Below are 20,866 nucleotides of genomic sequence, written 5' to 3'. Positions count from 1 at the left end.
GGTGAGCTCAGGTGGGTACCTAAGCTTGGGTTGCAGTCACTACGCAAAGTCCCTCAACCCAGCCTTAGACATCAGCCTCCTAAGAGTTTGGATTTTCCGTGCCCTTCAGGTGATCAGAAAGAAGAAATTTCTCTCAAGTTGTGGCAAATAACCCTTCTAGGAAAAAATATACATTACTCCCACTGCCCCCCACCCTACTGCCACCTCACCCCCATGGCATTTTCCTATGTCTTTGAATAAACCCAAGAGAGATCCTAAGTAAAACCAATTCCTAAAATCACTCCTGTCCCTCCAACCATCCCCAATGGACTGATCTCAGATTTCTATCTTGAAACAAAGAGGCTGGAAATCAGCTTTTAGTACTGTGTTGAATGAAATATTTCACATGCCATTACTGTAGTTTTAATGTTAAAAACAATTTAGGAATATATTATAAACAAAACAATAAGTTCATAGTATTCCAAAATTTTACTTGCTAAGTGCACTATTAATAGCCTACTGCTATATGATATTCATTTCTAAGCTACTGGATGTTAACAGAGCTAAACTCAGACCTGGTCATTTTAAAATCATATCTCTCTTTATGTTCACAAAAGCTCATTAACCATCTTAAAAATCCTCTAAGCACTGACTTCACAAAAGCAAAAATAGAAAAATAGTTCTTTGTTTATTGGATACCCAAGAATTAATTTTAAAATTTAAATTTGGCTTTAGTATCATTAAGTAAGGATATCACATCCTCAGAACCAAAAACTAACAAAAAACTCATTTTCTTCTTTCAGGAAATTAACAGCTAAAAAGGCAAAAAGAGGGTTGAGGATATATAAATATAACAACTTTTAACTAGCTAATTAAAGAGAGGATTAGCAAAGATAATTGAAGTCTACTTATAATTTCAAATTTGCATTTTGAAAAAGTGTTATTTTTAATTCAAAGAGATTAAAATAAGGAGCTAAACTGATATGAATTTCAAATACTCTTTCTCTGCCAATGACCAAAACAATTAGAGATGAAATGAAAACAAAATCTTAGGTAATTAACAGACTGGATAGTCAAGTTTAAAATCAGTAAGAGTTAACTGTCAATATACTTTGATATCAGAAAGCTTACATCAAGGTTTGTTAGAAGGGAGATTAAACAGTTGTTGATATGTTACACAGAAAGAAAAGAGTAAAAGGAGGTATGGAGAGAAAGCTGTGAGTCCTTTGGGTCCTCCCCAAATCTTCTATCACTAAAGAAAAGTAACTGGTTGCAAATGTGACAGGATAGTAACAGTAGCCTCTAGGCTCACTGCAGAAAGGAAGTCAGCCTTTGATTTCAATAATTTAGAGTCCTGTGGGAGAGACAGTCTTCGCAGTGGAGAAAGGGGAAGATTGTGGTGCCTAGAGGAAGAGCCCTTTGGTTCTTTGAAACTTTCAGTTTTCTGTATAGCAAAAAGTGGAGACTTAAATTCATCTTTGGGGAAGACCTTTTCCTTTGTTATGAGAAAGCTGCCCTTTACTTAGTTATAGGAACTGAAACAAGTCCTCACCTGACCCAACGTTTCTGAAGAGAGGAAAGTGGTGACATCGAAATGAATTCAAAAGCATCCATTCTAGAGTTAGACTGAGCAACCAGATGAGCTGGTGTATTTCGAGTCGTATATAGTTGAGACATGTTATAGTTTGGTATTAAAGTGCCTGTCTAAATGCAGTAGCTCAGAGTTTTCCTAGATTCCAAATGAATATTTATTAAAATGAAGACATATTATAGTGGTTTAAAATTAGACAACTTTAAAATAGGATTAGGAACCAGAAATTGAGATGAGAGCTCCTAAAGACAGATGGAATTAATCAATTACAATTTTCCTCTTGATTCCATTTTATCCGTATAAACAGAAATTTCTCCACAAAAAAATCTGTGAAATGAATGACTTAGAGTTGTGACTCCTAGAGTTTTTGCCCCTTCACAAAATAAGACTTTTTAAGGCTCACAATAGGTACCTCAATGCTTGTCAATTGATGTGAGAGTTCATTTGCTAGGAGAGTTTATTCAAGTTCATCTAAAATTCCCTGAGAAAAGAATGCACTATTTAAGGTAGATTATGTCTCAAGGTACAAAACCTGATTTGATAGAGAGGCACTAGCTACTAGCTTCCAAGCTTCCATCCTTTAAATCAGTGAAAGAAAGGAAATCCAGGCTCTTCAGTTTAGCTTCAGCACTATCAGTAAACTCCCTGGAGGCTTTCTGCAGTGGAAGCCGGGGTGGGCCCATTGGAATCCCAGAGACCAGAGTCATGATGGCTTTGGTCTGTGACACTCCAAAACCTAGACAGGAAAAATAAATTAGGAAACATGACTGGTACTGTCTGTCTCTCCACAAACATCCCAAAGAAGGAGATCATATGCTAACAGCAACTACTACAACAAGGTAAGATTAAAACAAAAGATGGGAACATTTCTAGTCAATATGACAGATAAGCAATCATTTGAAATCCCTCTTCCTGCTTCAAACACATAGAAATGCTGGAAAATTTTAAAAGTTGATCACAGTAAAAGAAAACGAAGACTCAAGGTTAATCTTAAACCCAAGAAGGAGAAGCCAAAGGTGTCAGGAATAAAGAGGTCAGAAAGGTGAGGAGAAGCTGATGCCAAACAGCCCTTGAGGATAATCTGATTTAGGAATATACTATTGTTGATCAAAGGAGGTAGGACTTTATTGCCAGGATGAAATTTAGTTTAAGCTTATTTAGGAAGTCCCTGAGACATGCAGTACTTAAGGCTTATGACTCAACGCTGCTGTTTTCATGCTGGTGTTATACGGCTGGGATGGCAATGGAAAATGAAGCCTTAGATCTCTACATGGTGAGAAGTTGGAATTAAACTCCCTATGTAAAACCGGTAGTCAGCCTTCTATGAAAAGCAATAAAAAAAAAACCCAGCCCACTGGTCTGCGGATAGGGAAGAAAGCTTGACTTCTACTAGGCTTGTGGATGGAAACGATCTCATGAAAGAAATCTCAAGCCTGAGCCAAAGGTGAATGCTGGATCCCAATGTACGTTACACACTTAGTATAGGTACTATACTAAGAAATTAACCCAAAGACTGGTTGGAACTGGTGGAACTACAGTGTCCTAGCAGAAGCAAATGTAAACCCACTTGATAGGGTACCTTACAACCTAATGTTCAGTGGGTTACCCAGAAAACAATGGTCTCTGAAGATGAGCTGAAAAGCTAAAAATTACAAAGCGCATGAAGATAAGCAGCAGCATGAGAACTAGCACATTCAAAAATGACAAAACTTACATCCTAATAGTAGATGACAGAAAATTCTGAAAGAGACTTCTCAGAGATAAAAGGAGGAATAGAAGTCATAGGCTACGAGAAGAATGGTAGAGTATAAAACAATCGACGAGAAATATTGAAAAAAATATATATTTAGGGAAATTAAACAGTGAAAACATAGCTAAAGAATTAGCGATTTTCAAGGTAGAGCTAAGGAAATAATCCAGAATACAGCATAGAAAGATATGTTAAATATTTTTTTTTTAATTGAGATACAGATTGAGAAAATCTAAAATACAACCAATAGACTTTCAGAATGACAGATTTGAGTAAATGCAGTCAAAACGTTCTTTACGGATAACAGAGAATTTTTTCAGAACTAAAGAAAGACAAAGCCTTCAGATTGGAGAGGCAGATGGAAGATCAGGTACACTGTTAATATGTAAAAAGCATAACTAATAATTATCCATCATAATCCCCAATCCCCATTTTCTAAAATGTCTGTAATTTGTTTTCTTAGCTGGCTATTGCTTTCAGATTCAAGATGTAAGAACTAACTTTCTTTTGCTAAGTTAACTTAGTTACAGTAAAAACTGAGCATTGGGAAGGAAAATATTAGCCTGATTGAATATACAGTAGGCCTCCCTTGTCTGCAGTTTCACTTTCCATGGTTTCAGTTACCTGTGGTCAACTGCAGTCCAAAAATAATAAGATATTTTGAGAGACAGAGAGACTGACCACAGTCATATAACTTTTATTGCAGTATATTGTTATAATTGTTCTATTTTATTATTAGTTACTGTTTATCTCTTACTACGCCTAATTTATAAATTAAACTTCACCATAGGTATGTATGTACAGGAAAAAAATGGTATATGTAGGGTTTCATACTATCTGCAATTTCAGGCATCCACTGGTCATCTTGGAACATATCCCCCTGAGATAAGTGGGCACTACTGCACACATCAATCTTTTAGTTTGTCTAAAATTTTAATAGTTCAATACCTATTTTAATGTACTTTAGGAACATAATAATTATCACACCAAACCCACAATTTTGTGAAAACATTGCTTAGAACAAGGGAACAACAGGTAGTTCACAGCACTGGAGGCACACAAATGTGCAAAAATCATGAAAGTGGAAAAACAAACAGAATGCCCTTGAGGGAGGAAGAGAGCAGGTTGAGAACCCTACAAGAATGAGAGGCATAACACACAAGAGGTGCTTGGGGGAGAGGGAGGAGTTGCCAGGATTATGCAGAACTCTGACAGAGAGCAGGGAGGCCTGCCAAAAATAAACTTAAAAATTTTCCTGCATTAACGCAGATTCAACTGGCCCAAGGGCCAATCTCTTGCAGAAGAAGAGTGGATGGTGGCATTTGTCATTTGTTATGAGAGATTTAAGACACTCTGGAGAGGTTTCTCTACTCAAATTCACTGTATTTCTCCCCACCACTGCTTCCCAATTTTACTTTGTCATATTATCCAAACCTCTATCCATTTAAGCTTACTTGTGTTAATAAACTCTGTTTAAATTGTAAATACTCTTGGGAGAGCTGTCAATCATTCACAATTTAGTAAGATCTGTATTTAGACTGCCTTCCTCCAAGCACTTAGGCTGAAATCAACCTCAATGCAGTAGTAGAATTTTAATAAGCAGAGGCAAGTAAAGGGAGGGAGTGCTGACGGTTTAGGAGAGAAAGAATGGAAAATGGGGTAAGTATGTGCTAAAATGGAGAAGGCTGCCAAAGATTTTCCAACTAGGTTTACTTCACAGTTTTATATGGTTGGCCCCGAGGGTTAATAAGGGAAACAGAACTCTGCTTGCAGCAGACCATTAAAAGGTGTTCTTGTTGAACCCTCAGAGAAAGTGATGGTATTCCATTTTCTTTACGGTCTCCAGCAGCAAACAAAGCAGAAGACATGTGGCACTTACCTAGTTTGACCACAAAGTTGATAAATCTCTGGATACAAAACTAGAAAAGAACAAACATATCTATAGTTAATATTATTGAACTGTGTAAACAATGTAAATAATGTAGAAGTCAAATTACAGAAACCCTAAAATGTCTGCACACCTTCATTTACTAAAGGTCTGTCAGAGTGGAGAAAAATAGCCAGGTGAAGATGACTGGGATCCATCCAGGCTAAGGTAAGATCTTTTCATACATGTAGGCTTTACAGAATGGGCCCATGCAGAAAAGAAGCTTCAATGATGGAATTCTACAAGAGAGTAAAGATGGGAATCACACCCCTTATCCATCTGGCTTACATAGGTAAACTTAATCAGTTAGTGCAGTGGTTTTTAAACTCGGGTACATATAGCTCTGGGGTACCTTCCAGGATGCCTAAGGAGCACGTGGCCAAGGTTAAGATTTATGGGAATCAATTTCTAGATCCTCAACTTCCATAAATGCTGTTTTCTAAAATTGATGAGCATAAGAATTGGCGTGAAGTGGAGGTGCAGGTTGTTGTAATTTCACTCATGTAAATAGAACAGAGGGCACTTAAGTACATTAAAGTGAACGAGATCAATTTAGCCCTAACTTTTCGTCTGCTTCTTCACTTGACTAAAAGCTCTTTAAGAGCAGAAACCACCTCCACTGAAATTATGTACTGAGTAAATAAGACTCGCTCACACGTGCCTTCTTAAGAAGAAACAGAGAATGTGGTAAACTAAGTTCCTTACCAACATCGTTTTCAATGGGATGTTTTATTTAGAGTGGGACTAAGAGGGGAAAAAAGATGGAGACTGGATCAACCAATAAGAGAAGCCATTGAATGGAAGGGTCAACATTATAGCTGCTTTAGTCTACTCTATCTATGATTTCCCTGTTCTGCTCAGAACAGGTTAGAATTTTCAGAAATAACTTTTCTAGGAAACTGGGCAGGGTGGCGGGAACCATCAGTGCAAGGAGATGGCAGAGTATGCACAATTCATTCTTCTTACCCTTATCTAAACCAAAGTCTTGTCAATGTTTAGTTGATTTGGCATAGCTTCCTAGATCCCTACCTTGTTCCTGTTCTTAGTTTCAGCTGGTCTGAGGATAGATAAAGGCGAATATTACATATGGTATTTAAACTTTAAGGAAGAAGAAGATTTATGATGGCTCAATTTTGAGGCCTATGGTTAGGGAATAATTAACCACTCTGGATTCTGCTTCTTCATGTTCTCTCTGGGCTAGGGCTGCAGGTCACTGCCTTTAACCCCCAGGATGCTTTGTACTTCTGATCTGTAATCTCTGAATACCCTGATGGCAGCCTGTCCTGTTCAGAAAGATCCCATAGCCAAGCTTTATTAGGACCAACCACTTGCTTCAGTCACGTCTTTCCATTCCCACTTATTTTCTTGGGATACACCTTTCAACCACTTATACTATCCTGAAAATCCTCATGCCTCTCAGACCCCAAAAGTCTTGCTCTCATGTCTACCCTACTTTCTGCCACTTCATTCCATTTACACTTTAGAACCATGTGTTAGAACCGGATGTTAGCTGGGCATGGTGGCGCATGCCTGTAGTCCCAGCTACTCAGGAGGCTGAGGCGGGAGGACTGCTTGAGCCCAGGAGGATTCAAGGCTGCAGTGAGCTATGATCACATCACTGAGCTCCAGCCTGGGCAACAGAGCAAAACCCTATCTCTAAATAAAAAAGAACAAGTTGTTGAGACTGTTCCACCCTTCAACTGAGGCTCTTCTTTCCCTGGATGGCTAGGCTGTCCTCCATGGAACATTCACAGCAGCCACTATGTCCTCTGGAGTCTTCCCAGTAACATATCAGCTTCTGCTGTTTTTTTCTTCCTATCTCAAATCCTGTATCTACTTTGGATCACTCACTAGGCTCTTATTTCTTTCCTGGTGGATGTTTCTAGTTCTCAGCACATTTCCAGGGTGAACAAGACTGACCTGCCCTGACTTTGAATGAAGCCTTCCCCATTTTAGGTTACCATCTTCATAGCTTCCTCATATTCTGTGATAACTCTGGTGTGATGTCCTCAAGGGAACAGCCTGTGGTCATTTTCCCAGAAATCTATGGCCATTATATTATAGTCACAAAAGTACTTTGAAGATAGAGTAAAAATAAGATCCTTTCTAGGAGGAAGAGAGGAGCCATCCCTGTATGGGTCCTGTCCTGATTAGACATGTCGGGAACACAGAAAATGGGGACAGCTTTCTTTGGTTTTAGACAAGAAAAAGTACAAAACAGAAGAAAGGTAAAGAAAGAGGCAGCTGGGCAATTTTAATGAGGGCAGGCATGGTAGAGAGAAGAAAAAGAATCCTCAAGTGGGGAAGAAAAAAGGCTGTGATTTATGGGAAGGGAAGAAAACGTTTACCTGATAGTTCAGGGCTAAAGAGAGGTCCTTTCGTTCAAAAGCCTCCAACATCTGGTTTGTCTTTTTTCCCAGGTAGTTATAGGTACTGGCAAGACAATAACAAATACTGTACGTTCAATAACTCAACAGGAAAGGTCCAGATCTTCAAATCCCTCTGCTGTTTAAAAGGGAAAAAATACACCTAGTCCTCCTAAAGTCTGTTTTTGGGTCCTAATCTATTAGGGGATCAGACTGTCTTCAGTTCTGAGTTTTCCAGCAATACTAAGCAGTACTGCAGAGAAGGGATTGAGACAAAAGGGGATAAAGGAAGAAAAGCGGAAAAAAGATAAAGAAAAAAAAATGGAGGTGTCTTTGCTAGCAAGCGACTGAGGCCAGCTCTTGCCCTAGGGTACACACAGGTGCAATGCTAGACAAGAACTGTGGATAAAATGTAGCATCTGAGGTGAGTCCTAAAAGCCTTATGCTGAAACATTGGGTGGATGGAGCACCATGAAAGCAGGGGCAAATCCTAACAAATTACCCATATTCCTTGCTCATGTGTGTATTACTTAAAAACTAGTTTCTAGATAGTAATATTAATAATAATGATAATAAAATGAGGGATCATTTACTAAGTGCCTATTATATTATAGGTGCTTGACATAAATCATGTCTAATCCTTGTAAAACCCTGCAAGGTAGGCCTGGTTTTTATTTTGATTAAAGATGGGCTTCAGAGTTTCCACAAAAACTTTCCATTGCTTCATGTTGTCTTCTATAACAATTCAACAAAAATGAAGGTGAGAATAGTTATTTGATCTGATAAAATATTTTTGTGGACTTATAAAACTCTCCAACTCTACCTATAAAGATAAATATCTTAAATAAATCACTGAATTCTTAGAGAAACCGGCAAGGTAAAAGGTTATAGAAACTCATAATAAGGATATTTCCCCAAGTTCCTTAAATTCAAATGGCTTCTCCCATAGTATGAGAAAATGTATTTATCTTGATGTACCAATAACAGAAATGTTGTTGGACTTATATATATAACCGGGCTCAACAGCAAGGAATTCCAGGAAAGTGAAGCTCAGGTTATCTTCTGGTAATACAGTAAGGAAGAACAATGTCTGAGGAGCTTCAGAATACTAAAATTTGAATCCCAGTGGTCTTAGGCTTATCCTTGGTTAGACAGAAAGGTGATTATAGCTAGGGAGAAATGAAGTTTAACCAAATGTACTTGCCTTATAGATTATGTTGACAGAATTAAAATGCTTAGTATGGAGGCCAAAAAGCAGGAGCCAAAAAAGTAAGACTTTCCAGGCGGAAAAAGGTTTAATGGTGATATGGTTTGGATCTGTGTCCCTGCCCAAATCTCAGGTTGAAATGTAATCCCCAGTGCTAGAGGTGGGGCCTGGTGGGAGGTGACTGGATCACAGGGGCAGTTTCTCAGGGTTTAACATATCCCCCTTTGTGCCATTGTCACGATAGTGAATTCTCGTGAGATCCAGTTATTTAAAAGTGTGTGCCACCTCACTTCCTCCCTCCTGCTCTGGCCACGTAAGATGTGCCTGCTTAGCCTTCCGCCATGACTGAAAGTTTCCTTCAGAAGCCAAGCACACGCTACCATGCTTCCTGCACAGCCTGCAGAACTGTGAGCCAATTAAACCTCTTTTCTTATATATTTCTCAGTTATTTCTTTATAGCAATGTGAGAATGAATTAACACACGTGGTCAGCAAATACAACATTCAAATTTCCTCAGTAGAAATAGCCCTGTAGTTACAATGGCTGTCATAGGCCATCTTGGCTTGGTGAACAAGCCATTTATATTATTCAACTCAGTCACTCTTCCTCACAGCCAGGCTCACCAAGACATGTTATAAATGTTATTTTGCTCCCCTGGTACCTTTCAGTTAATGCAAACATTTAATTCAATCTGCTTGGAAACATATTCTAATGAATTAAGTTAACATGTGCAGTGGACATGCTAATTGAATTGCCTGTCTTTTGCTAAGTAGGCATTGGGCCACATGATTCTGGTTGGACCTGACATGGACACTTGCCTAGGCAGTGCTATCTAATGATGTCCCAAAATGCCACGCAGCCATGATTGGCCATGTGCATGCTGAAGCAGAGAAAGCCCATTTGGATACAGAGAGAGAGAAGAGAAATAAAGAGATGTGCAGAAAGATGTAGTGGTGAGTCTCTCCAAAAAACCACATATGGAAGATAATCTACCTTGGCTGTTGAGATTCTGCAGTTCTTGGCTTTCATCTTCTCTGAGGCCTGGTTTTACATCCTCCTCTTGGGCTCTATGTGGTTTCCCAGAATTTTATAATAACGTGTCTTCTTGTACATAAGGTAGTTTAAATGGGTTTCTGTTACTTGTAACCAAATAATTTCCGACAAAGATAGAACTCACAAAGTGTGAGTCCATCCTTGAGACACTGGTTACCAGGGTCTATAGCACTAAGCGTCAGTTCCCGCTAAGGTCTAGCCCTGTGCGTGTGCTCAATTCATGTGCTCATGTGTCTCACCTCTAACTGCAACAGATGCTTCTAAACAATGACTGAATTTCTTTTTTATCCTTTTTCTTTTTTTTGAGATGGAGTCTTGCTCTGTCACCCAGGCTGGAGTGCAGTGGCTTGATCTCAGCTCACTGCAACCTCTGTCTCCTGGGTTCAAGTGATTCTCATGCCTCAGGTCCCAAGTAGCTGGGATCACAGGTGCCTGCCACCGTATCTGGCTTCTTTTTTTTTTTTTTTAAGACAGAGTTTCGCTCTTGTTGCCCAGGCTAGAGTGCAGTGGTGCGATCTTGGCTCACTGCAACCTCCGCCTTCCAGTTTCAAGCAATTCTCCTGCCTCAGCCTCCCAAGTAGCTGGGATTACAGGCAGCTAATTTTTGTATTTTTACTAGAGACAGGGTTTCACCAGGCTGATCTCAAACTGGTGACCTTGTGATTCACCTGCCTCAGCCTCCCAAAGTGTTGGGATTACAGGCATGAGCCACTGCATCCGGCCCATTTTTAAAAAGTTTTAGTAGAGAGGGGGTTTCACCATGTTGGCCAGGCTGGTTTAGAATTCCTGACCTCAAGTGATCCGCCTACCTTGGCCTCCCAAAGTGCTGGGATTACAGGTGTGAGCCACCATGCCCAGCCCAATGACTGAATTTCTAACAAACAACTAAGCACTATTTAATTCCCTTTCACTGGAAAAATGTGGAAAAGAAAGGAAACTTCTATTAGAAAGGATACACATGTAAGAAATACAGCTACTTGGGCCGGGCACGGTGGCTCATGCCTGTAATCCCAGCACTTTGGGAGGCCGAGGTGGGCAGATCACGAGATCAGGAGATCGAGACCATCCTGGCTAACGCGGTGAAACCCCGTCTCTACTAAAAAATTACAAAAAATTAGCCGGGCATGGTGGCGGGCGCCTGTAGTCCCAGCAACTCGGGAGGCTGAGGCAGAAGAATGGCATGAACTTGGGAGGTGGAGCTTGCAGTGAGCCGAGATCACACCACTGCACTCCAGCCTGGACAGCTGAGCAAGATTCTGTCTCAACAACAACAACAACAAAGAAATACAGCTACTTTGGTGATGAATGCCTTTATGGGGGACTTTATAATCATTGGGAAGAAATGAGTCATGCTTACCTGCCCACTGCTCCAGTTGCTCCCATCACCAGAGCACTCAGCAGTTGCTAATCAGAAACAAAGGATATTCACTTTTATAAAAAAGAGAAAGAAAAGAGATGCTACTATATAAATAGCTACACAAATTGTTTTGGAGGGAACTGACCTGCTGCAACATGCTAGGGGGTGACTTACCTCATCCACCCCAAAAAGGAAAGCAAACTGTTGCTGGCGATTCTGGTCAACACATTGCCCGAAGTCTAAGAGATCTGTATCACTGAATTTCAGCCCTTGGAAGGTGGGGATCTTATCCTGAATCCCGTCCAACAACTCCTCAGCACGAACTGCTCAAAATAATAAGACCTCATCAATCTGCACATCTCCAGGAAATAACATCTTATATAGTGCCACGCATCTGCAGTGAGCTGCCACAAGCTGCTGTCAGCCAGAACTGACTGCAGACTAGGCATAAGCACTTCTCCCTGACTAGCAGCTCCTATGTACTTGTCCAATTATAATCCTAAACTTCCCATTCCTTGAAGGCAGTAGATGGATATTTGTGAAGTGTAAATATATATTTGGTCTTAGTCCCTGGTTCCTGAGACAAAGTACCTAAAACCCTTGTAGACAGGGGTGCTAGGAGAGTATTTTATTCTAACACTTGGTCTTTGACCCTTATTCCTGACACAGAGTTCCCAAGACCTTTGTAATTTCCTGAGAGATAGGAGCATCTGACACAAATCTCCTAAACTCCTTGGAATCTCCAAAGTGATATGTATATTTCTGTATGCTACAAAGTTTACTGATGACTAGATCTCCTAGATAGCCTCAGGATGAGGGCTGGTTGCCAGGGGAACCAACCATGTACTTAAGAGGGTTGGAACTTTCAGTCACACGCTTGGCCTATGGGGAGGAGAGTGGGGCTAAAGATTGAGTCGATCACCCATGGCCAATAATGTACTCAATCATGCCTACATAATAAAGCCCCCACAAAAACTCAAAAGGACAGGGACTCTGTGTTGCTGAACACATGAAGGTGCCTGGAGGATGGCTTGTTCAGAGAGGGCATGAAACTCCATGCCCCTTCACACATATCTTACCCTATGCATCTCTTCTTCTGGTTATCTGTTTCCTTTGTAATAAATGAGCAATAGTAAGTAAAGTGTTTGAGTTCTGCGAACTGCTGTAGCACATTAATTGAACCCAAGGAGGGGGTAATTGGAACCCTGATTTATAGCCAGCTGGTAGGAAGTACAGGCCACAACCTGGGACTTGAGACTGGCATTGAAGCGGGGGCAGTACTGTGGGACTAAGCCCTTAACCTGTGGGATTCAATGCTAACTCCAATAGCCAGTGTCAGAACTGAATCCAATTAGAGGACACCCAGTTCGTCTCTGATGAAGAATTGGTTGTTGGTGGGGAGAAATGCCCACACACATTTTGGTGGCCAGAGGTAAAATGTTTTGCGTTGAGTGCTAAGTATGAAAGTAGAGAATAGGAAAAGCAGTTTTGTTTTTTTTTTCCCTTCAGAATGTTTATAAAGTACAGCCTCCATTTTTCCTCTAATGGAATTTAGAAAAGAGTGGGATTTTTAAAATAATCTAAGAAATTTCAGCTAATTGTAAAACTCTTCTCTCTGGAGAAATACAGTAATAACAAAAGAAAAGCTAGAAGAGAAGTCAGAAGAGATCAGAGGACTTTCCTATGTGCTATAGGCACTAAGAATACAATAGGTTCAAGGTAGACACACTCCTCTCCTAGTGAGGCTTACAGACTCATGTCTTCTCAATAAGAAGAAGGGGTGTGTGTGGTAAAGACGAAAAGTATGTGCTACAAGTGCCCAGAGATCAGATTTCCTTTCATACCTAACAACTTCCATTTTACAGCAGTGTGAATGATTGATAAGGGCTGGGACTTTAGAGTGACATTTAGAAGCAACTGGAACTGCCCAGTCAGTGGTGGTATGCTTTTGTGGCATGGGGTAGGGTGGGATGGAGTGGAGTTTCTTAGCATAATAGGGTAAAATGTGAGAGTTGGAAGGAAAGAAATATCAAAAGAAGCCGTACTTACTCTTTACCCCTGTCAAGGCAGGAATGTGATAGTAATAAAATGGCAGGGCAGGGGCAGCAGCAGCCACTTCCTTTAGGAAATTAATCAGGATATCTGAAAGAACAGCAGGAACAGTCATGGTGAGAACAGGTGTAAAACAGTGGCTTTCCCTGGTAAAAAAAAAAAAAAAAAAAAAAAAAAAGAATCATCTGATGAAACACAACCATATTTCTCAGAAGCCTCAAATTCTCAACCACTCTTACCATCCCTGCTACTGCTACTGCAATGTTTTTGCAACTCACTTCCTTCAAGTTTTATTTTCCTTCTGTAGAAAGCCCAAAATAAGATGATTATTCTCCTACCATACTAAACTCTATTAAAAAATTGATGAAAACCTTCCCATATATTAAGAGATGATGATGAAAAACATAAGTCCATCACATGAGACTCTTGTCTTCTTACCCCAAAAAGGCTAAGTGTGGACAGTAAACAACAGAGACTACTATAGGACAATAATAAGACTTTAACTGAGAAAACCCTGTAACAAAAAGATAAACAACATCTGCTTCAAGAGGGAAGTTATAGGAGTAGTGGCACATTTTGCAAGAATTCCAGCAAAATTTGGTACTTTTCCCTTTGGGGAGAAATCCGGATACATCAAAAGAGAGCACACTCTGGTTTGCTGAGGAAGTGGCGTTTCCTGCATCATCTCGTGTGAGCTTCGCCTGCAATGCTATGCAGATGATAGGTCCAGCAGCACTCCAATGCTTTGGATGCCACTGGGTAACAGGATAATTTTATATATGTCATCCGAATACTGTTACGATGTGTATTCAGTCTATGATAATATTTCTGACAAATTATTATGTATACATTATTTTTCCTTTTAGGAAATATATTCATGTAAAAATTTGTAAAGCCATGTGAAAAAATTTTTAAATGTTGGGCTGGACACAGTGGCTCATGCCTGTAATCCCAGCACTTTGGGAGGCTTAGGCAGGAGGATAAAGGCCAAGAATTCAAGATCGTCTTAGGCAACATACCAACATCTCGTCCCCACAAAAATTACTTTAAAAATTAGCTTGGCATGGTGGTACGTGCCTGTAAGTTCCAGCTAGTTGAGAGGCCAATGGAGGAGGGTTGCTTGAGCCCAGGAGTTCGAGGCTGCAGTGAGCTATGATCATGCCACTGTACTGCAGCCTGGGCAATAGAGCAAGACCTCATCTCTAAAGAACAATTTAAAAAATTTTAAAAACTTTAAAATTGTTCATTTTAAACTCGCAATTTATAAATATTAAATTGCTTACTTACATGAATTATTTTCTATGTATCAATAATAGGTGATATTTCATGACGATTTAGACCTATTATGCATTTAATTATGGATTTATTTAATCATGTAGGCAAATAGTGTCTGTTTTTATCCTTCTAAAATTTATACTTCTTTTTTTGCTAATCAAAAAGGATTAAAAAGACTTGGTATACTTAGACACCATAAATAGTTTCCACAGAGAAGACAGTAGAGAAAGAGAAAGCAATACTTTTGTATTTTGGAAGGCAATGAATATTTCTGTGAAATCTCTTAAAATTCATCATTCACTCAACCTTGAATAGGATGTGTAGTCTCAAAATGCCCATCACTTATATTCTTCTAAGAAAAATGGTCCCATGCTTTGCCATGTAACTGACACCCTATGCAACTCACTGGTCCAGGAGCAGACACTTGACCCAAACATAGGCATCTATCCATCAACAGGGGCTCAGCAGATGACCCAATCAGATCGATTACTGGGCAAAAGAACTGAAGTACTTTAATGCAGTCCCTTTTATGGATCCAGGGAGAGCAAATATTTCAGAGAACCACTGTACCATTGCAACTTTAAGCCTCCAATCTCTAGTGCTTTACTTTCACAAACTAAATATAACCATTTTGAATGGAGGCAAGAAGTGGACCACGTGAGGTGCCATGCATTCAGCCCTATCTACTTACCTTTGGTCCATGGCTTGAGGAAGAATGGTGCAATGACAGCGATGCCATCAGCTCCTATTTCTGCTGCATGTTGGGCCTTTAAAGGAAGAAAGAAGACCATATTAGAACAAGTGATTTACTACAGTCACCTATAGCTTAGATACTAAGATCAGTAACAAGCTCTTCAAATTTGCCAACTGATGTACCACTGGAGAGTGGGAAAATTAACCAAATGTAATGAATGTCATTGCCAGGAAAATCCCAGGTTGCAAAGTAGAGCTCCTTGATGAAGGTGAGCTGTGCACTTAATCTTATACTTCATATTTTGTCAGTACAAAAAACCTTGCTAAGGAGACGTAAGTGGTTCATTTTGATAAGTTGTAACTGTTACTCGAGATATCTGCTGATGTAATTTCTCTTCTGTTTAGCCCATTGCTGATACTGTCTTTTCTGTCCAATGACGTGACAGTCATATTTAAAAATTTATATTAGATTGGGAATGCAGTTGAGACATGCTGAAAAGGAAAAGATTATATGCATCACAGAAGATACTTTGCCACATATTTCTGATATTTTCTCAAATTCCTCCAGAAAAAAGTAACATTCCTCTTGCTGGACCCTTATAACACTATGTATCTATTTCAAGTAAAATACCTAAACCTACCAGGTTGTAAGGCAGTTGTGTATGGTGACTGTCCTCCAACTAAAGTGTAAGTCCCTCAGGGCAGGGCTCAGATCTTGCTTACCCTTGAGTCCAGGTCAATCATGATGCCTGGCACATAGCAAGGAACCAGCAGACGCTTGTTGGTTGTTTCGGAACATGCCCTACTCTCTAAAAAGGGAAAAGGGCTTCCTTCTGAGACTTTGACTCGTAATATCTATATCTAATAGACGTGATTATCTTTCTGCAGAAGTAAACTAGAATAGTTAAAAGGAGAAGACTGGAATATAGCCAAATTAAGGCACTGGGAATAATTTCACTAACACAGGATCAGAATGTGATATATTTAAATCATTTGATTAGTATTCTGTTTAGAAAAAGAGCAGAAGAGTAACCTTAGCTGAAAGCAAGGAAAGAGGAAACACTTAAGAGAGTTGATGGCAGTGTCCATTCAAGCATCATCCAATAAAGAGTTATGGCTAAGAAGATGCCAATGTTATTGTCTCTTTGGCAAGACTACCCCTGTACCAGGAGATTATCCCTATTCCAGAGGATTATTCATTCCAAGATTACTTCTATACTATTTGGGTGTTCAGCCCAATGGATGATACTGTCATTCGTATCATTACATGATAATATTTTAAAATTTGTATTATACATTGGAAAAGAAGCAATTGAAAAGATAAAAAAAAGAAAAATATACCCTACACCATACTGCCTTAGTTGAAAAACCTTTTGTAAGAGAAGCAAATCAAATGTAAGAGGAATAATTCAAGTCTCTAAATTCTGATTCCACACTTTTTATGGCTAATGATAGATCTTCCTTTGCATCTTGCTAAGGCACTAAATTGCAATTTTTTGCAAGTATATTACATATCCCATTTCTAAATCCAAATAGCCAAAACAAGCAAAACCCATTCAGAAGAAGCTGGGCCAGAAAAAGTCATATATCTAAGTTCTGGAAACTTGGTTAATTTGTAGCAGTCCAGGTACAGAGCCTTCTGATAAACAATTTTGAACATCTTTGTGTTTTTTTTTTGAGATGGAGTCTCGCTCTGTTGCCCAGACTGGAGTACAATGGCACGACCTCAGCTCACTGCAACCTCCGCCTCCTGGGTTCAAGCAATTCTCCTGCCTCAGCCTCCTGAGTAGCTGGGGTTACAGGTGCCCACCACCATGCCCAGCTACTTTTTGTATTTTTAGTAGAGACAAGGTTTCACCATGTTGGTCAGGCTGGTCTCAAACTCCTGACCTCGTGATCCGCCTGCCTAGGGCCTCCCAAAGTGTGTGCCTTCTTTTCTTAACCAATTCACCCAGGCCACAGAATCACCACACCACCTGCTTTTCTGCCAGGAAATTTAACCCCTTCCTGTCTTGTTTCTGCTCCACCTAACCTGCTAATCCCTAAAGCTGGAGCAATCCGATTGTCTGTGTTCTTGTTCCTCTATTCTGGCTAAAGAGTGTACCCAGAAAAAAAAAAAAAATTCCACAACTGTGCTGAAGGGTGGTATGACAAATTTATAACTTACAACTTAAGTTGGTCTTCAGTACCACCAAGCAATCCTTTTGTGTTTTAGCTCCCTCCCCCTTTCTCCAATGCAGAATTCGCATTTGCCATTCTTCAAGTCTTTACTCTATGCTTTGTCCATCTGTGCCCTGCAGATGGCACTGCCTTCTACTTCTCAGAGAAAATTGAAATTGGCTCAGTTCTGCTCCTTACCTGCAAACTCAGCTACAGCTGCATCCATCCTTACTCTCCTTGGAGGAAGGTGCCTCCATCTCCTATCCTATAGTCATCATCATCTAGAGCTACAATCCTTTCTTCATGGCTCATTGCCTGCTTCTAGGCAGTGAGCCCCTGAGATCCCACACCTTATCTCTTCAGGCACACCATCCACTACATAGCAAATATAGTACTGATTTTAACTGCAGCATAAAAATTGAGGCCCCTTGAGTGGTCTCTCCCAGATGGAGCTGCATACATACCAGTTCCTGTGACTCCTTCAAGCTCAGTGCTCCTACGTGAATTACCACCTGATCCAGCCTACAAAAGAAAAAACACTGCTGCATCGCTTAGAGTTTAGAGGCATGCAGAAGGGCTACACTATCCTGGTTTGTGCTGGTTTTAGCAGTTAACTGACACCTTATTAATCTCACTTATTAAGTTCTATAGCAATATATTTAATCTACCTAAAGGGGCTTATGGTGATCTTTTTAACATAGGTCATTGATATCAAAGTCTTGTTATGTTACTGAGAGGTTGGTTGTGATTTGACCGTGTCTAGGATGATTCTGATTTCACAGCAGAGAATATTCAGCCCCAGAGGAGGTATTTAAAGGCAAGGTTAAAATGGTATTCCATTTCTTCCTTTCTGTAGGAATACAGCCATTTCTGCAATGCCTTCATTTAGAGCCAGTGGGAAGGTGGTATGTTCATTCAGTATAATGGAGGTTTCATATCACTAACAGCAGGAATATATGCTGAAAACTGTTAAACGTGTACGTAAATGGGATTCATCTCTCATTAAGTAGAGGCAGAGGATCACAGAGATAATTTAGTCCATGCCCATTATCTTAAATTGGAGTCTGTAGAAATTAATCTTATATACATGCTCACCTAAAACATTTCCAAGTTGTGATAAAAGACACAAAATTTAAAAATCAATTCTAGGTTGGGTGCAGTGTCTCATACTTACAATCCCAGCACTTTGGGAGGCTGAGGTGGGCGAACTACTTGAGGTCAGGAGTTCAAGACCAGCCTGGGCAACATGGCAAAACCCCATCTCTACCCAAAATACAAAAAATTAGCCAAGTGTGGTGGTGTGTGCCTGTAGTCCTGGCTACTTGGGGGCTGAGGTGGGAGAATCACCTGAGCCCAGGAGGTGGAGGCTGCAGTAAGCCAAGATCATGCCACTGCACACCAGGATGGGCAACAGAACAAGACCATGTCTCAAAAAATAATTAAAAATAAAAACAAAATAAATAACAAATAAATTCTAATGGAAGTAAATGATCTAGTTTAATCATGTTTAGAATCAATTTATGTGTTAGATATTACATATGATTTTTGTACGTAAATGATATTGCATATATTCATATAAAAGTGCTTTGCATATATCTGGCATTGGCTAATATTTGTTGACTTAGATCAAATGTAAATTTAAAAAAATCAAGATGCCAATGGTGAATCAAGCACTAGGGAAGAAATCTAATTGGGAGGTGGTGCAACATAGCTGTTAAGAACTTATATCCCAGAGTTAGAGTCTTGAGCTTGAATCCTGACTGTTACGAACCAGCTGTGAACTCCTCAGAAAGGCACTTAACATCTTTACACTTCAACTTCCTGTAATAATTCAGATAATAACATTACCTGTCTCACAGGGCTATTGTAAGGATTATGTGAGTTCATGCAAGTAAAACACAGCATGGTACATGACATAGTAAATGCTTTATAAATATTAGCAGTTATTACTGTTAAGCCTTAAGAATAGAGACTTAAAGAAAAAAAACAAGTTTGGGAGAACAAAAAAGAAAAGAAAAGAAAAGAATAGAGCCTTTTAATGCTGCAAAATATAGAGAACAGTAAAGAATCATTAGGGATTTTAAAATATGTTCAAGGAATAGAATTTAAGGTTCAACCAAGCAGAACCTGAAAAGCAATAACTGATTGAACAATACATGAGTACTTATTTTGGTTAAGCATTGTTTTAGGTGCTGTGTTTGGTGGTATATGTGCATGAAGATAGGTATGATACTGAGATATTTTTGGTTGGAGATAAAAATAAAGAGTTTCCTCAAAGAATACAACCAGGAACTAGTCCTGTGAGAAGTGAATTCACAATAAAAAGCAATTTCCTATTTTGCAAATCTCCTCAGAATTTGGCCAAAAGGGGATATTTGCTCTGACACCCTGATGTTCATTTTTGGGGGTACTCCATGTTCCCAGCTGGAGAGAGGCCACAGTGAGAATGGTCTTCTCAAAGTGGGATTAATAATGTTCAGCTGTGAATGCAGTCATCCCAGTGAGTCTTCTGAAGGACCTTGAATAAACACATGCCCTCATGAGGCAGAGACACCACATTCCTGTTTAGGCCCAATCACTGAGTCCTCCAGGGGTTCTTGGCTAGCTATGTCTTAGGTAAAACAGGACCTAGCTGGGAAGTGACATGATCAGCTTTATATTTTTAAAGGATAACAGAAGACTTCTGAATGGAAAAAGGAGGGCTGACTGACCTGTTGAACTCTCACCAGCAGTTTTATTGCAAGACCCCTTCCTTCACTACCCCTTTCTCTTGGCTTAGGTGAAGCCAATCATCCATTCGCTTTTCCTCTTTCTCCTGGGCTGCTAGGCACAGCTATCACTGTTGGAAATTTAAAATACAAATTTCCTAGTAATCTCCCAATCCAGGAGGAGGTTCCAACAAGCCTTCTGGCTGTCATGACTCATTTATCTGGAGTGGCTACTCCAAATCTTGACTATTCCTGTCAAGCTCTAAATTCTACCCAACTCCTTGTTCTGAGCAGATGTCCTAGAGTCCCAGACACCAAAGATGAAGAAGCTTTCACAAACTCCCTTACCCTTCCTCCTCTCCACCTGTGCACGGGGCTACATCACCATTTGCTTCTGTCATCCAGGCTAGAGTGCAGTGGTACGATCTCAGCTCACTGCAACCTCCACCTCCAGGGTACAAGTGATTCTCCTGCCTCAGCCTCCTGATTAGTTGGGATTACAGGTGCCTGCCACCACGCCCAGCTAATTTTTGTATTTTTAGTAGAGATGGGGTTTCGCCATGTTGGCCAGGTTGGTCTCAATCTCCTGACCTCAGGTGATCTGCCTACCTCAGCCTCACAAAGTGCTGGGATTACAGGTATGAGCCACTGTGCCAGGCCTTCAGCTGTCTTCTAAAGCTACTCTGTCTACTTTGGGTTGTGTGGATGGTCCCCAGCTTATGATGGTTTGACCTTACAATGGTGTGAA

At 40.0% G+C, this 20,866-nt stretch overlaps 1 protein-coding gene across 9 annotated transcripts in view; it reads right to left on the bottom strand.

Moving 5' to 3' along the window:
* Window positions 1-648: 648 nt before the first annotated feature.
* Window positions 649-20,866, bottom strand: part of NPL (N-acetylneuraminate pyruvate lyase) — a 44,292-nt gene continuing 24,074 nt past the window's right edge. For 8 of the 9 annotated variants that reach the window (XM_023203489.3, XM_023203494.3, XM_023203493.3 and 5 more), the window contains 8 exons: window positions 17,875-17,932; window positions 15,249-15,324; window positions 13,280-13,372; window positions 11,405-11,553; window positions 11,231-11,277; window positions 7,596-7,680; window positions 5,200-5,239; window positions 649-2,306 (listed from right to left, as the gene is read on the bottom strand). In XM_023203489.3, the coding sequence (XP_023059257.1) occupies window positions 2,122-2,306; window positions 5,200-5,239; window positions 7,596-7,680; window positions 11,231-11,277; window positions 11,405-11,553; window positions 13,280-13,372; window positions 15,249-15,324; window positions 17,875-17,932 (733 nt within the window). In that variant the 3' untranslated portion in view covers window positions 649-2,121. The remainder of the gene's footprint in view (window positions 2,307-5,199; window positions 5,240-7,595; window positions 7,681-11,230; window positions 11,278-11,404; window positions 11,554-13,279; window positions 13,373-15,248; window positions 15,325-17,874; window positions 17,933-20,866) is intronic. The other variant, XM_023203495.2, reaches the window with a different exon arrangement.

The sequence above is a fragment of the Piliocolobus tephrosceles genome, chromosome 1 (genome assembly GCF_002776525.5).
Source record: "Piliocolobus tephrosceles isolate RC106 chromosome 1, ASM277652v3, whole genome shotgun sequence".
Classification (NCBI taxonomy): Eukaryota; Metazoa; Chordata; class Mammalia; order Primates; family Cercopithecidae; genus Piliocolobus; species Piliocolobus tephrosceles.
The sequence above is the reverse complement of the archived record's forward strand: the minus strand, read 5'-3'. Positions and strand labels throughout refer to the sequence as shown.